The sequence below is a fragment of the Tursiops truncatus genome, chromosome 2 (genome assembly GCF_011762595.2).
Source record: "Tursiops truncatus isolate mTurTru1 chromosome 2, mTurTru1.mat.Y, whole genome shotgun sequence".
Taxonomy (NCBI): Eukaryota; Metazoa; Chordata; class Mammalia; order Artiodactyla; family Delphinidae; genus Tursiops; species Tursiops truncatus.
The window spans coordinates 140,241,223-140,266,191 of NC_047035.1; the positions used below are offsets into that span (position 1 = coordinate 140,241,223).

General features: G+C 46.3%; 1 protein-coding gene across 2 annotated transcripts in view; it reads left to right on the forward strand.

The window, feature by feature from the left end:
* ALPK3 (alpha kinase 3) overlaps window positions 1–24,969 on the forward strand; it is a 47,653-nt gene that overhangs the window by 13,922 nt on the left and 8,762 nt on the right. For both annotated transcript variants that reach the window (XM_033852192.2, XM_073801434.1), the window contains 3 exons: window positions 5,600–5,717; window positions 6,304–7,531; window positions 22,663–24,754. In XM_033852192.2, coding sequence (XP_033708083.1) covers window positions 5,600–5,717; window positions 6,304–7,531; window positions 22,663–24,754 — 3,438 coding nt within the window. The remainder of the gene's footprint in view (window positions 1–5,599; window positions 5,718–6,303; window positions 7,532–22,662; window positions 24,755–24,969) is intronic.

Sequence of the window (24,969 nt, forward strand, 5' to 3'; positions counted from 1 at the left end):
CACCTTAGTCCACTGTCATACCTAGTTCCCTCCTGCTCCCTCCTCATCCCCATGTATATAAAAAAATCTCAGGTTACCTGAGTCTTTTGTAGCAGATTAAGGAAGAATTCTCTGTGATCACCATAGTTCACTTGGTAAGTAAGCCTTTCCCAATTAACAAGGAGAAAAGGTAGACTGTAAGAGAGGGGCCAGGGGGAGGGGAAAGCATTATGCAGAAAGATCAGAGAACAAAGGAAACAGGGCTAGAAACTGGGTCTCCCCTCCGCCCCCATCTGGAATGGAGGATCGTGGATGGGTGTATGGCTCAGACTGGCCTTTGTATGAGACTGGTGTGGTGATCCTGGCTCGTCCCATGGAGATGGAGTGACCTCACTTCCTCCCACCCTGCTGGTAGCACTCCTTGAATGAGGTTGTGATGAGTCAGTCTAAGCAGGGCCCTGCCAGGAGTAGGTGATGCTTTCGTGGTGGGTCAGGATCTAGTCCAGGTGAGGAAGAGGAGTCTGTGCCAGTGCCCCTGCTGGCTGAGCTCTGAGGGAAGCCCTTCGGGACTTGGAGAAGTGGTATATGACCCTGGGGTTCTCCCCTCTCAGAGTGGGCATATGGGGGATAGCAGGCCTTGATTGGACCTTCTGGCTCCTGTCTCCCCCAGGGGCCCCTCTGGCCAGAGTGCAACTGTCCTCCTTGAGGCTGCCCATCTCTGTCCAGCATGGTGACCCCTTTCCCCCACTCTCCTCAACTCTGTTGTAGATTCTGTGTTAGCCTGTGTGTGTGTGTGTGTGTGTGTGTGTGTGTGTGTGTGTGTGTGTGTGTCAGGACAACTGGGCAGAGGGACTTAGCCTTTAGACAGAACCAAGTTCTTGAAGAAACTCCTTTTAGAGAAATAAGTCTAAGATAATGACTGCTGGGGGCAGAAACTTACATATTAGTCCCAGAGTCCCCAGGGGAAAGAGCAGTGGAATAAGGAAAAGGACACCAAGGGCTTTGTCATGTGCCAGCTGTGTGACCCTGAGTAAGTTACTTGATTTCTCTGAGTCTCATCTTCCTTTTGTGTAAAAGGAAGGGATTGTGTAAAAGGGATTCAAACACCTGCCTTACCTGTTTTATAGAAGAGAGGGATTTGAATTTTGGCTCTTCTGTGTACCAGCTGGATGACTTTGGGCAGGAGCTTAATTTCCTCTTCCTTAAATTGAGGATTAATAACAGTACATTCCTCATAGGATTTATGAGAGGATTAGATGAGATAATACATGAAAAATGTACAGGTCAGTATCTGGCATATAGTAAGTCTTCAGTAAATGTTCACAATTGTTTTCACAGGTTTGTTATGAAGACCAAATGAAATTTTATATTTGAAAGCTCTTTGAAACCTCTAAATTTACATTCATCATTAGTCTTCTCCTGAATCTGAGCTTCTCCAAAATGGGAATGGTTAGGATGAGGCTGTAAGTCTCCGAGCTGAGTTCTGGACTCAGGCATGCTGGCTGTGGAGCAGAGGTGTCAGTGTAGGAAGGGGAAGAGGGAAGGCCTCAGGCTTCAGTACTGCTGTGGGCTCTCCTGGTCAGGGCCAAGTGTGTGTGTGTGTGTGTGCATGCGTGCATGCCAGCCTGTGGGTACACATACGGGCACACGTGTGTGTGCAGCTGGGAGTGAAGGACCTCCCCTGCTTTTGTGTGTTTCAGAATACAGTTCTATTACCCAGGGGACAAAGAAATGTTTTCTCCCCAAATAAAGTTGTTTCCAGAATCCATTGTTGCCGTGGAGCCCTAAGCTGTCAGGTTGGCCCCCACCTAGCAAAGAGGCACCAAAAGGTGGCATGGGGGCTGAAGCCCCAGCCTTGTGGCTGTGGGCTCCATTCAGCGTTCTCTTCTTGCCCCATCTCTGCCCTCTCGCTACAGCCTGACTGGACTCGGATGCCCTGGAGGCTGAGGCCTGACTGGGCAGATCATGGGGCAGGGAGGCTCTGAGCCTGGCCCTTGTAGGAATGAGATCACCCCATGGGATGGTGAGGACATGCACGGTGATGTAACCAGGGGCTTTAGCTCATTGTGGAAACATGGGGCTCGCTTTACAGTCAGGGCTGCCCAGAGTTTGTTCCTAGCTGACCCAGCTGCAGCCTCACCTCCCTTGCTCCCTACTCCTGTGCACAGTTCCCCAGTGTGTCCTCTGCTTTCCACCCCACACTCTGCTGTTGTGGTTCCTTTGTCAGGCATGCCCTTCCCACTCACCTCTTGTTTGCTCACTTATTCCCTTCCTCATTTACTAACTCATCCAGCAGATTTTTATTTTTATTAAGTAACTACTCTGTGCCAGGTGCCATCTTAGGTGGTAGGGATACAGAAGTGAAGGAGAGATGATGCTGACTCACATGGGACATAAGTCTAGGAGGGGAGACAGACAAGGGGATAGTCAGTTACAGTATTGTGATTAGTGCCATGAAGGGGGGAAGTACAGGCACTGAACCCACGTTTTCTGAAATTCTACCCACCCTCACAGCCATTTCAAATGCTGCTCATGCCATAAAGCCTTTCCTGATTCCCCAGCCAGAGGTGCTCGTTCCCTTCTCTGTACCCTGAGCCATTAGTGCATTGCTTCATTCATTCACCTATAAATATTTAACGAGTGTTGATTCCATACCAGGCACTATTCTAGGAACTGGGAACATAGCACGAATAACACGGGTGAGTCATGGAGCTGTTCTTTCCCCAGGGAGTTGGAGAAGATGGATGTAAACCAACAACCTCATCAGGGTATAATATGTCAGGCAGCAATGCATTCTATGAAGAAAAAGAAACATAGTAAGAGGGCTAAGAGTTTCCAGGGAGACAGAGTCGCTGTTTCACAGGGGCTGGTAGGGAAGGCCTCTCCAAGGAGGGAATGTGTGAACAGAGGCGGGAGGAATCCAGATGTGATTCTCACCTGCTTTTAGAGGCCAGCCAGCAGGGCCGTGTGGCAGGGGTACCGCAGGCAAGGCAGAGAACGGGAGGAGCTGAGGCCGGTGCGCTAGTGCGGCCCACGTCATGAGGGCCTTAATGACATGGGAGCTACTAGGGTGTTTTGAGCAGAGGAGTGCTATCACTTGACTTTATTTACTTCATTTTAAAAGGTTCACTCTGGCTGTGCTGAGAATGGGCTGAAGAGAGGCCAGGATGGAAGTAGTGAGATCAGCAAGGAGGTTGTTGCAGAAACTGAGGTGTCAGATGATGGTGATGGACCAGGTTGGCGGCGGGGAATGGCAAGAAGTGATCAGATCCTGGATACAGTCTGGAGGAAGGGCCCATAGAATCATCTGATGGAGTGGATGTGAGGAAAAGAATAAGGGATTGCCTCCAGGTTTCTGGCCTGAGCCAAATTAGAAGGATGAATTTGCCCTTTACTGATATATGTGGGACTTGGCTTGGAGAGGGGAATAAGGAGCTTGGTTTGGGACCTGTTAAGTTTGATCCCTATTAGACCTCCAAGTGGAGATGTCAGGTACGCAGTCAGAAATAAGAACCAGGAGTTCAGGGGAGGTCTGGGCTAGAGATACAAATTTGGGAGTCAGGAAGGTATAGCTATTTAAAGGCTGAAGGACAGGAGTAGATCCCCTAGGTTTTATGGCTAGAGAATGGAAAATGGTTCTGAGGCCTGAGCCCTGGCCTACCTAACACTTATAGTCTTAGGTGGTGATGGTGGGGGAGTGGTGGAAGAAAGAGATTAGGAAAAGTGGCCAGTGGAGTAGGAAAGGCACTCAGAAGGAGTGGCATCCAGGAGCAAGCGAGGAAAAGGTTTCAAGAAGGGACGGTCAATGCTGATAGATCGGGTAGACGAAGCTTAAGAAACGCTAGTGGATTTGGCGATGTGTGACTCATGGGTGACCTTGCCAAGAGCAATTCTGGTGCAGCGGTGGGTACAAAAGCCTGATTGGAGGAGACGGAGTGAAGACAGTGAATACAGACAACTCTTCCAAAGAATTTCTCTATAAAGGAGAGAATAGAGAGATGGGGGCAGGAGCTAATGGGGGATGTGGGGTCAAAGAAAGTTCTTTTAAAAGAAGGGAGACAGTTACAGAGGCTTGTATGCTGATGGGAATGATGTAAGAGAGGAAAAGCTTGATGATGCAGGAGAGGAGGAATGATTGTTGGAGAGATGTCCTTGATGAGGCAAGAGGAGATGAGATGCAGTGAGGGTGTCTTTAGATAGGCATGGGGGTAGTTTATCCATAGACAGTAGGGAAGACAGAGAATGTGTACCCAGATACAGGTGCATCCCTCCCTTGTGCGGAGACCTGTCTTATCTTCTCTATAGTACAGTCGGTTCCCTGAGAGCAGAGAGCTGTCTGTCAAGCTCCTATATCTTCATAACCCTTGCTTGGCAGTCAGCACACACCTAAGGGAATATATATTAGGAGTCTTTAATTTCTAATAAACATTGCAAATTAATTGGAGTCAGCTTAAGAAATGAAGCAGAATTTTTTGGTAAGGCTTAGATGGGCTTCTTATGGAATTGACAAGTAGGAATGTAGCTGTGCCCAGGCAAGGAATGGAGCCAGTATTTGGAAGGATATTGGGACTCTCTCTGTCTTCTTTTTTTAATTTTGGCTGCACTGGGTCTTCGTTGCGGCGTGCAGGCTTCTCTCTAGTTGTGGTGTGCAGGCTCAGTCGCCCCGCGGCATGTGGCATCTTAGTTCCCTGAACAGGGATCGAACCCACATCCCCTGCATTGGAAGGTGGATTCCTAACCACTGGACCACCAGAGAAGTCTCTGTCTCCTTTTTCTTATTCTATCCTGAACACCAACTTCATTTTCCATCTCACCGTCGACCAGCTTTGTCTGCTTCTCAGTCCATGTGGCAGAACATGGCTGTACCCCTTCCAAGTTATTTCCAGACACTAGGGTAGACCGTCTCTAGGTTCCAATTCCCAAATACTAGGTCAAAGAATTGGATTAGATTAACTGATTATGTGTCCATTACTGGACAAATCAGCCAAGTGTCCAGGGAGGAAGGGACATGTGACTTTTACAGTAGGAAGCTCTTTGTGAGTAGGGCTGGAAATCCAGAGAGGAGGGGCTGGGAAAATACCTCAGTCAGTTTCACAGTAGTGAATGGATGGGAAAGTAGGTGTGGATGGGTGGATGGACGGATGGATGGATGGATGTTTTAGCTGTGTCATCAAATAATACTAACAGCTCAGGAAGCTGGAATGAAAGAAGGAGGGCTCTTGGCAGTGGTGTTGATATTGGGTATTGGTGAGAGACCTCCGAGGATAGAGCTGTTACTACTGTTGAGGATGTAGAACAGGCCACTGAAGAAAGGAAGCTTATTACTACCAGCCAAAGCTTTCTGGAAACTCCTTGCTTCCCTTCTTACCAGAAGCTAGGCAGTTTCTCCTCTATATTTGCCTTCCAGCTGCTGAAGGGGAACAGTTTTAGGCTTTGACAGGGCCTAGCTTCTAAAAATAAGCTGAGCCATATGATAGCCCTCTTCTTGCTACAAGCCCCGGGGGCAGGTGGGCCAGTCCAGTCTCTTCAGGTGGTCTGGGGAAGCCATGGCATCCTGTTCTCTCCTCCCACTATGTTGGAACTGGTCTCCCTGCAACCCAATCTCCTGCTTCCCTCTTAGGATACCCAGAGCCAGAGGTGACCTGGTACAAGGATGACACAGAGCTGGACCGCTACTGTGGCTTGCCAAAATACGAGATCACTCATCAGGGCAACCGCCACACACTGCAGCTCTACAGGTGAGGGAGAGGGGCCTGTTCTGCTCTCTCTGCCCTCCTGAAGGTCCTATGGCCCACGTCTGCCCTTAGAAATGGAGTCAGCTGGATGAAGACGCCCAGACAGGATCTGGGGGTGGAGGCGGGGTTCTGCGGCTAAGCTGAGCCACCTGCTGAAGCGTGTCTGCCTGCCAGTGTCTGGGATCTCCTAAGGCCAGGGCGGGAGTATCTCTGACAGCCAGAGAGCTGAGTGTAACCAGAGGGGGTCCTGACCCATAGCAACATTTTCCATGAGGTCAGCTTCCCAAAAAAGCTCCTGTGTCATCCTTACTTCACAAGGGGCTGTGTGGGTCACCTGCTTCTGAAGGGAGCTCTCCTGGGCCCCAAGTCTAATCTGTCCTGGAACAGCATGACCTTGGCCAGCTCCCACCCTCTTGCCAGACTCAGTTTCCTCAGCTGTAGTGGGGAATTTTGGAGGTGGTGCTGTCGGAGGTGGGGCGTGGCACTCGGGGCAGGGCTGGCAGGGGGTGGGGCGGGGCGCTCAACTCTGCGAGGCTCTGGCTGCGAGGATTGTGGGCTCTCACCTCCCATCTCATGCTCCTGCCTCTAGGTGTCGAGAAGAAGATGCCGCCATCTACCAGGCCTCTGCCCAGAATGCCAAAGGAATTGTGTCCTGCTCGGGGGTCTTGGAGGTGGGCACCATGACCGAATACAAGATCCACCAGCGATGGTTCGCCAAGCTGAAGCGCAAGGCTGCGGCAAAGATGCGTGAGATCGAGAAGAGCTGGAAGCACGGGAAGGAGGCCGTGGAAGAGGCCGACACCCTGCGCAAGCTCAGCCCCGACCGCTTCCAGCGGAAGCGGCGGCTGAGTGGGGCCGAGGTGCCAGTCCCCTCGTCCCCCACCCGGGAGGTCGAGAACGGGACACCGGTGGCTTGGCAGGAGGGAGAGACGGAGCCTGGTCAGCACCCAGGTTTGGGCCTGATCAACAGTTTTGCTTCCGGAGAGGTGACCACCAACGGCGAGGCTGCCCCTGAGAACGGGGAAGCTGGGGAGCATGGCCTGTTGACATACATCTGTAAAGCCATGGAGCTGGGGCCTCAAAGAGCCCCCAAAAAGGAGTCTGGGGCCAAGAAGAAAAAGAAAGATGAGGAACCTAAGCAAGGTGTGCAGAAGCCAGAGGTAGAGAGGGCAGCTCGAAGCCACCGTTCCTCTGAAAACTGTGTCCCCAGTTCAGACAAGCCTGACTCCTGTGGGACACAGGGGCCCATGGACATGGAGCAGGTTCAGACCCAGCCGAGGGGCAGGGCCGCACAGGGGCCTGGATCCTCCGGAGCAGATGGCACCAGGAAGCCAGCCTCTGCTGTGGGTACTCAAGACCAGGCCCAGAATGCCCCTGTCCCAGGCCCAGACCAGGAAGTGTATTTCTCCCTGAAGGACATGTATCTGGAGAGTACCCAGGCAGACAAGCCTCAGGGGGAGGAGGGGGCCCAGACCCCCCGGGGCAGTACACCTGGAGAGCTGCCCTCAGGGAAGGTATCCAGCAAAGCCAGAGGTGAGAGGGAACCTGCTGTCCCTGGCCAGCCCACGCCCTCAGCCCCCCAGCAGACTAGGCCCTTCAACAGGAAGAGATTTGCTCCTCCGAAGTCCAAAGGGGAGCCCACCACCAGCTGCAAGCCTGATTCTTCCCCAAGTCAAGATCCAGAACCTGGGGCTCAGAGCTCAGGGAAGGCCCCGCCTCAGGCCTCTGCCCAAGTGCCCACACCCCCCGCCCGGCGGAGACAGAGCACCCAGGACAGCCCCTTGCAGGGGCAAGCAGGCCACAGGACTCCAGGAAAGGTAAGTGTGGGTGTTGGGTGCCCGGAGGCCGCTCGGGAAAGATGACCTCATGGAAACTGTTGCTGCAGCAGCTGGGCAGCCAGTGAGCAGTGGGATATTTATAGAAGGGGGTGGGGTGAGGTGGAGTGCTGGCCAGGAGCAGGGGACCACAGGCCTGGGCCTCGCCCCAGGCAGTCCCCAGATGCCAGGCGTGTGGGCGGCACAGCCTGACTGTGACCATCTCCTCTGACAACACGGAAGTTCACTGCCGAGGGGACTATGTCGCAGAGGGGGGCGGAGGAAGAGGATGTTCTTTGGGGAGGAAAGAGAATGGGGAGACTGAGGAGTGGTCTGTAGTGTGCAGTGGGTCTTGACCTGGGTACTTAGTAGAAGATTGAAAAAATATCCACTGTCCAGAAAATTCTGACTTGATCTGGGGTTTTATCTAAGATTTCGGAGTCAGGTATACCTATGTGCAAATCTGACTATCCTTAACATTGTGCGATCTTGGGCAAGTCATAAAACCTTAATAGAAACAGTGCCTACTTCAAAGGGCTGCTGTGAGAATCAGGGTGCTTGGCTCAGGGCTTGGTGCATGCTAAGAACGAAATAAATGGCAGTAGGTCTGAGACATTACTGTGGTGGGAGGTAGAGGCAAACTGTTTTCCCTGAGTACAGGAGTGCTGGCATTCTTCTGGGGATCAGGTAGCCAACAGAGGACAGAGGTTTTGTGTGGAGACAGGGGAGGGGAGGGCATCCAGGTGGCAGCATTGAGGAGTTTGATGGGGGTAGGGGGCAGGGGAAGAGGGAAGAGGGGAGCGGAATTGAGAGGATTAACAGAAGGAAAACAGTTTATCCCGTTTGGTCAGTGTTTCATGTTTCAGGGGCAGAGGGCAGGCAGTATTTCACAGGAGTGTAGAGAGAAGGAGTGTTTTATGGTGGGGCAGAAGGAAAAAGTGTATCAAGACTGGGGGTGGGTTGGATAAAATAGATGGGATATACTTATACTAAGAAATGATTGGTTTTCTGTCTGAAATTCAGATTTAACTGGGTGTCCTGTATTTCTCTTTGCTAAATCTGGCAACCCCAAGTGGAGACAGCGTTTTGGCGGGAACTAAGATGAAATTGTTTCTTGGGGCAGAGGAAGCAGGAGCATGGGTCCCAGGAGACAGGAGGAGCAGCTGAAAGCAGTGTTTCACAGGGGTCAAGGCAGAAGACAGACGGCTTCTTGGAACAGTGAAGGGAAACATGAGGGACAAGCTGCTGCAGTACCTCCTGGAGGGCAGCGGGAAAAGGATGCTTCCTGGAGGGGCTGCCTTTCCCACACAGAGAGCTTTCATGGGGGCAGGAGGGAGAGACCAGTTTCAAGGGTGGCCAGGGGAGATGGTTTTCTTTCAGTGTGTGCTGAGGGTACTGAGGTTAGTCTGTGGGGACGGTAGTTCAGAGGTCTTTGGAGTGGGGTGAACCTCAAACCAGACTCTCTGAATCTGTTCATGACTCTCAGCCTCTCATGCCTGGTCTCAGGAGGTTTCAGCAGCTGCAGTGGTGAGTTCCTAGGAGCCCAGATGGGGCCGCTCCACATGCGGACAGCAGAGCATATGGTAGGAATGGCCCTCATGGGCCCCTAGGGAGCACATTTGGGAAGAGATCAGGCTGGCGGCCAAGTCTGTGAGTGAATCTGGCTTCTCTGCCCACAGCGGTGGGGAATACCACAGCCAGAATGGCTGCATCCTCCTGACAAGGCCCTCCTTGCCTCTTGCAGGTGGGACGAATGGGCTGGGGCACTGCAGGCACAGGAGAGGCTGTCTGTAGAGGTTCTGCTGTTCCTGCAAAGAGCTTTTGTGGCTTTTTTTTTTTTTTTTAGTACTGAAAAAAATTGTGAAATGTATCATACATGTGAAAAATGCATTTAACAGCTATATGTATTTTTGAAGCTGTTGCTTTTTAGTAGCTGAATTTGATTGGTTTTTCATATTCTCATTCTACCAAATCTTTTTTAAAAAATCTTTTTTGATTATGAAAGAAATGCATGACCATAGTAAAAAATATGGGGGAAAATTCTAAAAGCTGAAAGGAAAAAGTAAAAATTCACCTATAATTCTACCATCCAAAGACATCTTGATATATCTACCAATCTTTCTGTATATGTATTTTGTTATTTAAAAATTTGATTTACATTGTTATTCTGATTCAGTTTTATATTCTCCTTTTGTTACTTCTCATTATTTCATGAGCAGTTTTTCATGGTTCCTGAAAATTATCTGAAAAACTTCATTTTTAGTGGTTATGTAAGATGCCCCAATATGCATATTTTAACCATTTCTTCAATAGTGTTTATGCTTTTTTTCCTTATTCCAAGGTTAGTTAAATATATATCTGTATTTTTATAATTTTTTTTTGAATTTCTTCATTTGACTTTTAAATTAATCTGGAATTGATTTGTATGTATAGCATGGTATCAGTCTCTAGCTCAATTTTTGGTTAATAAGTATTCCCCCAAATTCAACCTTTTCCTATTAGTTTGTGATTCTTTCTTTATACACTAATTTTATACCCACTAAAGCCTATTTTAGTTCCCATATATACATCGATCATAATCCATTAATCTGTTTGTTGACTCATACAACAGGATGATCTCATTTTAATTGTTGTAGCTTTCATTTCTGGCAGAGCAACCCTCTTATGCTTCTTTTAAACATGTTTCAGCTATTCTCTCTTGTTTATTCCTGTAGGAAAACTTTAGAATCATTGTTTGAATTTTTCCAAACTCCCAGATAACATTGTTTTTTATACCTTGTATCCTTATATTCACCATTTTAAAAAACTACATTTTCAAAAAGGGATGAATTATTTTTAACAAGATCAAAAGCATATTACATCCTTTCATGGAAGACTAGTCAGATTTGAATTTTGAATGGTCTTTTAGTAAAATTTGTTAGGTTTCTATTTTTAAACAGCTTGATCGAGGTATAATTTATACACCAATAATAGTCACCTATTTAAAATGTACAGACCAGTGTACACAATTCACAGTTGTACAGCCATCACCACAATCCGGTTTTAAAACATTTCCATCGGGCTTCCCTGGTGGCACAGTGGTTGAGAGTCCGCCTGCCGATGCAGGGGATGCGGGTTCGTGCCCCGGTCCAGGAAGATCCCACATGCCGCGGAGCGGCTGGGCACGTGAACTATGGCCTATGAGCCTGCGTATCCGGAGCCTGTGCTCCGCAGTGGGAGGGGCCACAGCAGTGAGAGGCCCGCGTACCGCAAAAAAAAAAAAAAAAAAAAAAATTTCCATCACCCTGAAAAGATCCTTGTTCCTTTTTTGCAGTTAATCCTTGTTCCCACCCCCACGACCAGGCAACCACTAATCTGCTTTCTGTCTCTATACCATTGGTATTTTGATTGAGACTGCATTAAGTATAAGACTGCATAAGAATTAATTTGGAAATATCAATATCTTAATATTTAGCTTTCTTATCCAGGAGCATGGTATTTTTTTCTATCATTCAAGCCTTCTTTCTTTTTTTATTTTTAAATTAAAAAAAAAGTTTTGGCCCGAGCCGCGCAGCTCGCGGGATCTTAGCTCCCTGACCAGGGATTGAACCCAGGGCCTCGGCAATGAAAGCGCAGAGTCCTAACCACTGGACGTTCCCTCTTATTTCTTTTTAAGCTCTGTTATTTTCTCCATATGGGTCCAGCATGCCTCTTGTTAGCGTTAGATATTTTAAAGGCCTCTGCTTCTGGAATCTGCTGCTGCTTCCCTATACTGTCTTGATTTCCTGTCCTGGAAATAAGGGACATCTCTGACAGCTCAAGTTAGGCTTTCGTCTTGGATATATGGATGAGGAGCAGGTGCTAAAACTGAGGCCTCTTGGGTTGTTAAGAATGTCCAGGGACCCTCTCCTTGAGCCCAGCCATGCTATTCAGGGAGCTCTTTCCCTGGGCAGAAGCAATCTTGCTTAAGGTACTTGGTGAATGGCCTTCAGTTTCCTCAAAGGCTGCTTTTTAGTGCCCTAACCTGAGATCTTCTCTGAGACTGGCTCAGATCTCTGGAGCTGAGCTACAGGAGCCTGGGGATATGGTGGAATGCCCCATTTGCCCAAATCCTCAGAGTGGGTGGTATAGACATGAAAGGGCTCTGCTGAACGCCTTGAGACCTCACAGTACTTTACATCCTGTATGTCCTGAGGATGATCGTCTCAATATGCGGAAACTCTCCTTGCATAATTAGGGTGCTTTGGTTTTCAGAGACTACGTGAATATAAGTATTTTCTGAGAGCTGTTGAAGGGAGGGGGGCTTGAGGAGAGACATGATCGTTGCCTTAAGAAATTATCTAATGAATCCAGGGTATTAGACTTGTACCAAACCATAAGCGCAAAGAGGCTGTGGTGAATGTTATTGCGGTAGGTTTCTAGGGACGGAGAGTGGGGTGGTCTGCAGTCACGAGAGAAGGCATCTGGGAAGAGGCCGGTTGGCAGCATGTATAGGGTTTATTACTGGAAATACCATAGTAGAAAAACATCGAATATAATTTTTTTAATATAAAAGAATGCCCAGGGCTTCCCTGGTGGTGCAGTGGTTGAGAGTCCGCCTGCCGATGCGGGGGACGCGGGTTCGTGCCCCAGTCCGGGAAGATCCCACATGCCGCGGAGCGGCTGGGCCCGTGAGCCATGGCCGCTGCGCCTGCGCGTCCGGAGCCTGTGCTCCGCAACGGGAGAGGCCACAACAGTGAGAGGCCCGCGTACCGCAAAAAAAAAAAAAAAAAAAAAGAATGCCCATAATATCCCCAGATAAAAAGAAATTAGATAGGTTAAAGAGAGGAAGGAAGACATTCTGGGAAGGACAAATAGCATGAAGCAAGGTAAGTGGTAGGTAGGAATGCACACCTGCCTGTCCTAATCTTTTTTAAATTAAAAAAAAATTTTCTTTAAAATTTTTTTTTTTTTTTTTTTTTTTTTTACCATACCACACAGCACATGGGATCTTACTTCCCTGGCCAGGGATCACACCCATGCCCCCTGCATTGGAAGCACAGAGTCTCAACCACTGGACTGCCAAGGAAGTCCCCTGCCTATCCTCGCTCCCAGTCTTGGGAGTGAGACAGAAAGGGGAGAGAACTAACATTTTTTGAATATCAGCTTCCAGTAATGCTGGGTTAGATAATTCCAACCAACTTTCCTACTGAGGGCAACTAATAAAGCTGAGCAAAATATTAAAATGTCTGCTTGAAGGCACTGGAGAGCTAACAAAGTGAAGAATCACTTGCCCAGGATCTGGGAAGAGATGGAAATCCAGAATGGTGAGCTCAGCCTTTGGCATAGCTTTTGTCCTGGGGTTGTTTGCCACTCCAGAAGGGGAGAATGAGAGACTCAGCAGTGTTGTAGACAGCCTCAAGGGACTTGGGAGACCAGAATTGGAGCCCATGGTCTCAAGGGTGGTAGCCCTGATAAACCCCCTTGTCTTTGGGTTGGGAACCCTGAAGGTTTGTACCATAGGATTAAGGGAACCAGAAGCAAATTACCCTCATGGGGGTTGAGGCTTAACTCTGAGTTACCTGGGTGACCAAGAAATATCTCAATCCTTGAAATCAGATTAAGGTGGTTCAAGATACCTTGCTCCCAAGCATCTGGAGGATGATAACATCATCTAAAGCCACAAATTATTTTTGAAAAATGTTTCAAATATAATATTCAGCACCTAAATGAAGATAACTAGGCACACAAAGAGAGGAAAACGTGAAAAGGGGGACTTGCCCAGCAGCCCAGTGGTTAGGACTCAGCACTTTCACGGCTGTGGCCCTGGGTCAATCCCTGGTTGGAGAACTAAGATCCTGCAAGCTGCGTATTATGGCAAAAAAAAAAAAAAAAAAAAAAAAAAGAAACATGAAAAAGAGCTAGCAAAAACAGCAGACAATATATTCCAAGTTTTGGAATTATCAGACATGAACTATTAAAACTAGAACTATACATTCTATATTCAAGAAGATAAAAAGGCAAGAGTGAAGATTTCGGCAGAGAACTAGAAACTATAAAAAGTGGCAAAGACTTTAAAATGAACCAACTAGAAATCCAGAACTAGAGAATACAGTAACGAATGTTAAATTAGTTATCGTGGTTATGGTAGTTCCAGTTCTGGATAAGATGGAGTAAATACCATCTACCCTGTATCTCCCACTGAATGCAACTAAAAACTTGGGCTAAATGCATGGTGCAGCTACTTGATGACTTTTTTAAAAAAATATATTTATTTTATGTATTTATTTTTGGCTGCGTTGGGTCTTTGTTGCCGTGCGGGTCTCCTTGTGGTGAGCGGGGGCTACTCTTCGTTGCAGTGTGTGGGCTTCTCATTGTGGTGGCTTCTCTTGTTGCAGAGCACGGGCTCTAGGTGCGTGGGCTTCGGTAGTTGCGGCTTGCTGGCTCCAGAGCGCAGCCTCGGTAGTTGTGGCACACGGGCTCTAGAGCACAGGTTCAGTAGTTGTGGCCCAGGGGCTTAGTTCCTCCACGGCATGTGGACTCTTCCAGGGCTTGAACCCATGTCCCCTGAATTGGCAGGCGGATTCTTAACCACTGCACCACCAGGGAAACCCTACTTGATGACTTTGATAAGCAAATAGTAGCAGACAGACTGAGGAATAAGACCAGAAATAAGTACCACTGATTCAGCAGTATTTACCCTTAAAAAAATCTAGTATTACCTGGCCTGGTCTTAATGCAATCAGAAACTCAGAAATAAGCATCAGGATGAACAGAGAGAGCTTTAGAAGCCCTTTTGAACAGGCTTGAGGAATAGGAGAGGAATCTCCTGGTAGTGACAGTAGCAGAGGCCACAGGGGTCTAAAACTTTGAGGGAGGACTGGAAAAGGGAATCCTAGGGACCCAGAAAGTAAAGGGTAGATCATACACAGGAAGAAGTTTGGGAAAGTGACTTCATAAGCTGTTTATAAATTCCTGGGCTTATTCTCACGCTGTTCATGCATGGATCTGGTTCTGAACATTGTATCAAAAAAGAACTAAGAGGCCATCATCCAAGTCCCAGACTGGCCACTGGGTGGCACACATACAGGACAGATCTGAATAGCACTGCAAAGACTTTGAAAATGGAACTGACACTGAAACTACAACCTCAGAATGTTGAATGGAACTTGCAGCCTGAACACAACCAAGTAGAGTGTCTGCTAAGACAAAAATATTAACGTTCTCCATAGGATTTATATAAGAAACCAGAATCTCATAATATTCAAAATGTGCCAGATATAGTAAGTATTATTTGGCATATGAGAAAATCAGGAAAATCTCAACTTGCATGGGAAAAGGCAGTTAAAGAATGCCAATGTCAAGATGGCAGATATGTTGGAATTATCTGACTCTAAAGCAGTGACAGAAAGTAAGGTTGAACACTCTGGAAATAAGTGGAAAGATAGAAAGTCTTGGCAAAGAAATACAAGATATAAAGAACAAATTGTTCATTTTAGAACTGAAAAATAAAATAACTGAAATAAAAAAGACTTGCTTGTTGGGCACAACAGCAGAATGAGGACAATAGGGAAAAAGTCAGTGCACTTTGAAGATAGGTCAATCAAAAGTATTCAATCTGAATAACAGAGAGAAAAAGACATGAACAGAGCTTCAAGGATCTGTGGTGCAATATCAAAATGTCTAACATTCATGTCATTGGATACCCAGAAGGAGAGAAGAGAGTATGGTGCAGAGAAAATATATGAAGAAATAATGGCTGAAAACTTCCCAAATTTGGCAAAAAAACCCCCACAAACTTACAGATCAAGAAGTTCAGCAAACCCCAAATAAGAAACACCCACAGAATTCCATGCCAGGGAACAGCATAGTCAAATTGCTGAGAACTGAAGACAACAACAGCAATAAAATCTTGAAAGTAGTCAGAGAAAAAATGACGCACTATTTATAGGGGAACAATAACTTGAATGACTGCAGATTTCTCATCAGAAACAATGGAGGTTAAAAAGGAAGTGAAATAATATTTTTTAACTGCTGAAAGAAAATGCTTTTCAATCTATAATTCTACATTCAGCAAACATATCTTTTAGTATTGAAGGTGAAATAAAGACATTCCAAGATAAAGGGAAACTAAGAGAATACAGTACTAGCAGACCTGTTCTAAAAGAATTGGTAAAGTAAATTTTTCAGACAAAGAGAAATGATACAAGGAATCTTGTAAATACCTGGGTAAACATAATAGATTATTCTTCTCTTCTTGAATTCTTTTTTAAAAATTATTTATTTATTTATTTGGCCGCGTTGGGTCTTCGTTGCTGTGCGCAGGCTTTCTCTAGTTGCGACGAGCAGGGGCTACTCTTCGTTGTGGTGTGCGGTCTTCTTGAATTCTTTAAAAAGTGTTTGAAGGTAAAAAGTACAGATTATAACGTTGTCTGCTAAAGTTTTTAATGTATGTAAATGTAACATATAAAGAGGGAGAGGGTAAAGGGACCTATGTGGTGGTAAGATTACTACATTTCACTTGCAGTGGTAAGATGTTGACTCTAAGTAGACTGTGGGAAGTTAAGTGTATGTATTGCAGGCCCTAGAACAACAATTAAAATACAAAGAAATATAGTAAACATCACAATATGTAAATTAAAGTGGAATACTAAAAATTTTCAAATAATCTACAAGAAAACTGGAAAGGGGAAACAGGAAGAAATAACAGAGGGAACAAATAGAAAACAAATAATAAAATAATTGATGTAAATTCAAACGTATAAATAATTATATTAAATATAAGTAGTCTAAACACATGAAGTAAAAGACAGAGATTGTGAGACTGGATCAAAAAAAAAAATTCCCAACTCTATACTTTTTAAAAGAAATTGACTTCAATTCCAATGATATAGGTAGGTTAAAAGTAAAATTATAGAAAATATATACAATGCAAACACTAATCAACTGAAAACTGGACTGGCCATATTAATATCAGACAAACCAGACTTCAGAGCAAAGAAAATTACCAGGGAAAAATAGTGAAGTACATAATGATAAAAGAATCAATTCAAGAAAATGAAAATGAGTTTGCCCCTAACAACAGAGCTTCAAAATACATGAAGAAAAACTGGCAGAACTGAAAGGAGAAATAAACAAATCAACAATTATAGTTGGAGACTTTAACACGCCTCTCAATAACTCAATAATTGAACTAGTAAACAGAAAATCAGTAAGAATAGAAAAGAACTGAATAGCTTTATCAACTAACTGGATCTAATAGACACATAGCATACTCCACATAACAACAACAGAATACTCATTCATTTCAAGTGCATATAAAACATTCACTAGAATAGATCATATCCTGGGTCATAAACAAACCTTAACAAATATAAAATATTTGAAATAATACAAAGTATGTTCTCTGACAAAAATGAAATTAAACTAGAAATCAGTGACAGAGGATAATAGGAAAGTCTCCAAACACTTTTAAATTAAATATCGCACTTTTATGCGTCAGAGAGGAAGATCTTAAGGTCAATTGGGAAATATTTTGAACTGAATGAAAGTGAAAGTACAACATATCAAAATTTTAGATGCTGTTAAATCAGTGTCTTGAGGAAAATTTATAGCATTAAATATTTATATTAGAAAAGAAGGTCTGAAATCAATACTCTAAGCTCTCATATTGATAAACTAGAAAAGGAAGAACAAAACTAACCCAAAGCAAGCAGAAGGAAGGGGAAAATAAGAAAAGAGTAAAAAATGAAATTGAAAACAAAAACTATGGAAAAAAATTAAACCAAAATCTTGTTATTTGAAAAGATCAATAATATTGATAAACCTCTAGCAAGACTCACAAAGAAAAAAAAAAAAAGAGAAGACACAAATTACCTGTATTCAGAACGAAAGAGGAGCTTGATTGTGGTGATCATTTCACAGTATATAGATATATCAAAACACAAGTTGTACACTTTAAATGTATACTGTTTTGTCAATTATACCTCAATAAAGCTCTTTAAAAAAAAAGAATGAAAGGAGATATCACTAGTGAACCTGCAAGCATTAAAAGGATAATAAAGGACTATTATGGGAAAAAATGCACTCACAAATTCAACAACTTAGATGAAATAGAACAATTCTTAAAAAAAAAAAACTACCAAAACTCATGTAAAAATGAAACAAGATAATTTGAATAACACTATGACTGTTAAGGAAATTGAGTTTGTAATTTTAAATCTCCTCCCCAAAATCTTTAGGGCCACATGGTTTCACTGGAAAATTGTACCAAATATTTAAAGATGATGAAGCCTCAGTATGAGCCCTGGGTCTGGGTTTCATCAAGGAAGTAGATTCCAGGTCCTTGACAATGCCCTGCTCCATCCCTGTTAAGCCCCTGGCTTTGTATCCTGCTTCTCCAAACCAGCACTCTCTCCTCTTAGAGGATTACAAGCCATAGTACTTGCCATTCAGTGGCTCATTCCTGTGAACCTCCTATGTGCCTCGGTCTGTGAAGGATGCAAAGGTGATTCAGACTGGTTCCTTAATCTCAAAAATTTTACAGAGAAGACAGAAAGACAGGATGGAAAATTAAAACTGCTAATGTTCTTTGTAATGAAAAAGCCCACAGAGAACCAGATAGGTTCACCCCAGCTCACACAGTTTTTTATTTTTAAGAAATACATGACATTCCTCCTCACTTCTCCATACAGTTCCAGATGCAGACACACACACCCACCCCACATAGTGTTTAGATAGGTCAGTCTTTATAGTTATTGCACACCAAGTCTAACCCTGGGCCTGTGCTGGGCCCTCTTTGAAAGGGAAGAGTTCACAGATTAGCAGGTGACACGTGCATAACTGCCACAGAGAATGAGGGTATAATAATAGAATTAGGTACATTTGCCATGGGTACATAGGATAAGAAGCCACGTACGTTTTGGGGGGTGGAGAAGGGAACTCAGAAGTCTTCTAAAACGAGAAGAAACTTGAGTGAGGTCTTCAGGGAAAAGAAGGAGGAGTTCTTCAGGTGAGCAATGAGAAGGCTGAGAATGTCCAGCAGAGAAAAACAAAGTGGTTATAAAATAGCACAGTAATCAGCATGGTACGTTAGTGTTGTTGGATGGAGGGACCCAAGGGATGAGGCTGGAGAGACAGACCTGGGTTCTCTGCTGAAGGACAGCCCTCACTGATCACACAAGGGCCTATTTACTTATGCATTTTCATTCTTAATTGGATTTTGTTAAATATGTGTCATAGGCACATGGTATAAAATCCAAAAAGTATAAAAAGTATTTAGAGAATATTAAATCTTCACCCTTTCCCTACCGCCACCACCCCATCCCTCTTCCTGAAATAAGTTGCCATAACTGGTATCTTGGGCATCCTTCCAGAGCTGTCTTCTGTGCATTTACAAATATGTGTCTCTGTATTTTCCACATAAAGGTGGCATATGATACTTTCTGTCCTATACCTTGCTTTTTTATTTGGGTATTTATTTTATTTATTTGGGGTGTGGATATACCATAATTCATTGGATCGATCCTGTATTGATGTAATTTAGATATTTTCTAGCCTTTTGCTATTATAAACTATGAGGCAACGAGTATCCTTGTATATATGTCAATTTGCACATGAAAGTATATCTTTAGGGTAAATTCCTAGGAGTGGAACTGTTGGGTCAAAGAGTATAAGTATTTTTAGTTTTACTAGATAATGCCAAATTACTATCCATAGAGGCTGTGCTGATGCCTCTATGATGCCTCTATAACAGCATCCCTCTAGATGCTGATGCTGATGGGGTTTCCCCATACCCTGCCGGGCAGGGAGTATTCTTAAACTTTTTGCTCTTTTAGGCTAGGGCTTTTAGGCTTTAACCTGTAAGTGATGATAAGCTGCTGAGAGGCTTTTAAGGAGGGGAGTGTCACAATCAGATTTATTTTTTATTTTTGTATTATTATTTTTAATTTATTTATTTTTGGCTGTGTTGGGTCTTTGTTGCTGCACGCAGACTTTCTCTAGTTGCAGCGAGCGGGCATTACTCTTTGTTGCGGTGCATGGGCTTCTCATTGCGGTGGCTTCTCTTGTGGAGCTGGGGCTCTAGGCACGCAGGCTTCAGTAGTTGTGGCACGCAGGCTCAGTAGTTGTGGTGCACGGGCTTAGTTGCTCCGTGGCATGTGGGATCTTCCCGGACCAGGGCTCGAACCCATGTCCCCCGCATTGGCAGGCAGATTCTTAACCACTGTGCCACCAGGGAAGTGCCCAGATTTATATTTTAGAAAGATCACTTGGGCTGCATATTTGGCAGAGGCAAAGACTAGAGTCACGGATACCAATTAGGAGGCTTTACTATAGTCCAGGCAAGATAGAATTGTTGGCAGCTTAGATTAGGGTGTTGGCAGTGGAGACAGAGAGAAGGGAATGGATATTGAGATACTGAAGAGGCAGGTTCAGTAGGACTCAGGGACTGATCAGTCTGCGGGTGAGGGGGAGTGAAGACAGCTTTAATCAAAAGTTCTGTTCACATGAGCCTTGTGTGTAAAGTCAGCATTTTCTTTGTAAATGTATAGGTCTCATGTCCATATTAATACTTTCTAATCCTGGGACTTCCTTGGTGGTACAGTGGTTAAGATTCTGCGCTCCCAATGCAGGGGGCCCAGGTTCAATCCCTGGTCAGGGAACTAGATCCCGCATGCCGCAACGAAGATCCCGCATGCTGCAACTAAGACCCAGTGCAGCCAAATAAATAAATAAATATTAAAAATATATTTCTTAGTCCTAGAATATCAGAAGTTAAAAAAAGGTTCTAATATATGCTGTTTGTTGGCTCCAAGGTTTTTTTTTTTTTAAATTATTTTTAAAATTTTATTTTTGGCTGCATTGGGTTTTTGTTGCTGTGCGCAGGCTTTTCTGTAATTGCGGTGAGCACGGGCTTCTCATTGCGGTGACCTCTCTTGTTGCAGAGCAGGGGCTCTAGGCACACGGGCTTCAGTAGTTGTGGCACACGGGCTCAGTAGTTGTGGCTCGCAGGTTCTAGAGTGCAGGCTCAGTAGTTGTGGTGCATGGGCTTAGTTGCTCCATGGCATGTGGGATCTTCCTGGACCAGGGCTTGAACCCATGTCCCGTGCATTGGCAGGTGGATTCTTAACCACTGCACCACCAGGGAAGCCCAGCTCCAAGGTGTTTTTGTACGTGTCTTACTGGTTCTCAGAGAAGTTGGAGGAGCGTTTTTACTAACATTCTTCGGTCAGTCAGACTTACATTTGATGGCTCCTGTTATTCACCAGACTCTTCTATTTCTTTCGTATTCATACCATTCATTCAGAATTCCATACGCAGTAAAGTAACTTTAAATTTTATATTTAATTTAAATATAATTTAATTAAATACATATTAAGGTCTCATACGTTCCGTTTGCTTTGGTTTTGTGTGTGGTTCTTCTGATACTTAGAAATATTTGTACGTAGTACTTTATAATTTAAATTTTATGTAATATCATCCATAATTTTATCTGTTTAGTCAGTGTGTTTTACTTTTTTATGATGAGCAGTGATCGTGCTTCCACTTCCTCCCTACCTTTTTTCCCTTTCATTTTCTATCTCCTATTTTCCCAAAGTTTTATTTCTAAGTGACTATCTTTGTATAATTGAATATGCTGTATTTCTGTTACCTGGGTTTTCAGCTTTGAGTCATGCCTTTGATTCCTGGCTTGTATAACTGATACAATTAAGGCATTTAACTCCACTTGTCATCTTCTTCCCCCTTCCCCTTCTGTGCTAGTTGTATCGTTTCTGCATTGTCAGGGCATAAACACTGACATTCTGATCTGCCACTCTAAACTTTTTTGGTTTTAGTCTTGGTTCTATGGTTAAATATATGTTCAGCGTTCACCATCAATTCTTCTGCTGTGGTTTCCCCAGTCATCTTTTGGTTGACCAAAGTTTGTTCTCCAGTAGTTTCCTCCAGGGCCACGGAGCACTATTCCTTAAGTTCTCGTATGTTCAAAATCTATTTTCTTAGCAATTTTCCTGTATTTTTGCTCATGTTTTTTGAGAACTGCCTGCGGTAGGCTGCTCCACTGTTCTTTTCCTGACTGTTGGACGTCTCCCTTGTATGTCTTCTGCTTGATTTCCACCCAGTCCTCCATGATCCTACAGCTCTTGCAACCTCCCAGAGTTTCATCTATCTGCTTTTGGCAATCCTTCCCATTTGTTTTTTTTTTTTTTTGAGACTGTAGGTTTTATTAGCCTCCATTTCCACGAACAATGGAATTTGCTTTGATTTTTCTTGTTTACTTAGTTGGTTTTGATTATATCCAACATGAAAAGAGGCAGTTTACTGTTTTATGCCAGGATGTTTAGATAGAAGGTCCTTTAATTATATTTAAATGTGTGACCATATAGTGTAACAATGAAGAACATGAGATTTGAAGCTAGACACACCTGGCTTCTAAACTAAACTCTACCACTTACTCTCTGATAATGGACAAACCATATTCCTTCTTTGACCATCAGTGTTCTTATCTCTAAAATAGAGATGATTCTTGCAAACTATTTGGTATTGTTGTGAGGAGCGAGGTAATACATACGTGATAAGTAGGGGCCTAGCATGGTGTTTTGCAAATAGCGGGTGTTCAGAAGGGTAACGTTATAATGTTTCACGGATCTCCTGGCACAGGTGTCATTTGTAATGACTTTAACCCTCTCTGGATGGCATTTTGTAATTGCCGCTCACTCAGCATTAATGATGATGCTGTCCCTGATGCTATCAAGGAGACCCCCTGGCACTCTCCCACTTCACCCATAATTCTATCCAGGACAGTTAGTGCCGCAAGAGAGGGACAGATTGACTGCTCGGAGGCCCTGGGGAGAGGACACTCTCCTCCGAAGGGCAGCGTTGAGGGGTGGGGTAGCACGTGATCAGGGGCTGTCAGGAGAGGCAAAATTTCTTCGGGGAGAGGTGGGGAGGGCCAGAGCTAGACCTGGATTCTGGATATTCCCTGGTATAGACTCTGGGATCAGGGATTGGGTGGGTGGGCTTGGGACTCTGTCAGCCCCAGCAGGCCTGAGAAACCAGGTGGCAGGATTCTCATCATGGCAGTTCTGGATGAGGTCAGAGGAGGCTGGGATGTTGGATTGGAAAGAGATCCTAAGGCACGTGTAGTTAAGTTCTTGCTTCTGTCCATGTGTTCTCAGGTCCAGGAGTCCCAGGCAACCATGGCTTCTACCACATTGGCCAGCAGCAGCTCTGATATGGTCTCTGCTGGTTGCAGCACCTCCAGAAGTCAGGACATCATTGAGCCCATGGACACAGAAACCCAGGAGGACAGGAGAGCATCTGCTGATCAGAACACTGGAGGCAAGAAGAATACAGAGATGGATAGGAAGATGCAGGTGGATGGGAGGACGCAGGGAGATGGAACACAAACCACCCAGAGGACACAGGCAGATAGGAAGACACAGGTGGATGTTGTGACACAAGAAAGTGAGAGGTCAGAGTCAGGCAGGAATTCCCAGGAGGACGTGATGGCACAAGGAAAGGTGGGGACCCAGGCAGATAAGAGGACACAGGCAGACAGAAGGGTGCAGGAAGACAAGGGGACATGGTCAGAGGGGAGCATTCCCACAGCTGTGAAATGTTGGTCAGAGAAGGCGTCCATGACCGGTATCAGCCCACAGTCCAGGGCCCCCAAACGCCCACCTTCAGAGGATCCTAGCTCCCCTCAGATTATTGAATGCTTTGAACAGACCCCAGAAGAGTTCTCCGTCCCAGACAAACCTGAGTTTATGCTCAGATCTGACGAGGCAGCAGGAATGGCCTCCGGGAGCCGTGAGGAAACTGTGCCAGGTCCCCTGGCGGGGGGCCTCACACGCGGGGCACAGCTGCCTCCTGAGGGCAGTTTGGAGCAGGTGGGAGGAGAGAGATATCGAGGGCCGGAGCAGTCGGGTCCAGTTAAGGACAAGGCCGACGAGGGCCTGTCCCAGGGCCCCAAGCAGGAACAGCCGGGAGAAGTGCTGCCTGTGGATCTGGGTGGCTGTCCTTCAGCGGGCCTGAGCCCCCAGGTGCCCACTCTGCCCTCTCTTCCTGGGGCTGGCCTGACGGATAACTCACAGCAGCGGCTGCCCAGCACCCCGGCTTCTCAGCACATGAGCACAGCTGCCTTCCTACCCTCTGGGGACAAGGCCTCGCTGAGTTCTGCCCCCGCACTGCACCTGGGGCTGGGCGCCCCCAGCCAGAGTCACCCGCCAGGAACCAGGGCAGCAGACGCTGAGGGGGCCTGCGCCAAGGTGCCCGGTGTGGAAGGGAGGACTTCAGGCCCCCAGACCTGTGACCCTGGCCTCATAGACTCCCTGAAGAGCTACTTGCTCCTGCTGCTGAAGCTATCCGGCTCAGAGACGAGTGGCAGGGGCCCAGGGGCCCAGGAGGAAGCTGCCGCTGGGGATCAGGCACCCTCACCCTCTCTGGCCCCCACCGTGGAAGTGGCCGGTCTGAGTCCCCGGACGTCACGGCGCATCCTGGAGCGTGTGGAGAACAACCGTCTGGTGCAGAGCGCGCAGACTCTGCTGCTGAGCCCCTGTACCTCCCGCCGCCTCACTGGCCTCCTGGACCGCGAGGTGCAGGTTGGCTGTCAGGCCCTGGCTGCTGCCCGGTGCCCTGGCCCCAGCCCCCTCTCTGTCCCTGCCATCGTGGTAGGTGAGGAGGAAGGCCCCGGGGTGGCCTCAGGAGGATCCAGTGAAGGTGAGGGAGAGGTTTCCCTTGAGGGGCCTGGCCTCCTGCCGACCTCCCAGGAGAGCGGCATGGGTGGGCCGCTGGGGGGTGTGGGTGGACAGGCAGCCCCTGGGCAGGGACTGCTGTCAGCAGAGAGCAGAGCCCAGGAACGCTTCCGAGAGGAGGAGATCCCAGGGGAAGCTCTGACAGATCTCCCCGCAGCTACGCCCGAGGAACTGGCTCTGGGGGCCCGGAGGAAGAGGTTTCTCCCTAAGGTCAGAGCAGCAGGAGATGGGGAGCCAACCAAGCCCGAAGAAAGGGAGAGCCCCTCGGGTTCCCCCCGGGGGCCCCGGAAGGGCCTTGCACCGGGGCCCCCTGGGAGTCCAGGGCGGCAGAAACGCTCCCCTACTCAGGGCAGAAAGGCAGACCTGCTGGAGGTGCCGCGGGCAGAGGAGGAGCCGGCAGCAGGGGCCCTGGGCTCCAGCCCCAGAGCCAGCAACCTGGAAGCAGAGCTGGCCCTGGAGGAAGGCAAGCAGGGCACTCCGGCCAAGCCAAGGAGAGCCAAAGACCTGCTAAAAGGTGAGCAACAGGTACGGCTTCCCAGGAGCAGGGCCCTGCTAGAGGTTTAGCGTACCTCTGTAAAGGGTATTCTTACGTAATAATCCCGCAGGCTTTGGAATCGGAAAGGCCGCTTGGAGTTGGAAATAGTACCAACTTTGTAACATTGTGAGGGTTACATGGGATAGAATAAATCAAGTACTCAGCACAGGGCCTGGCTTCAATAGTATCCTAGC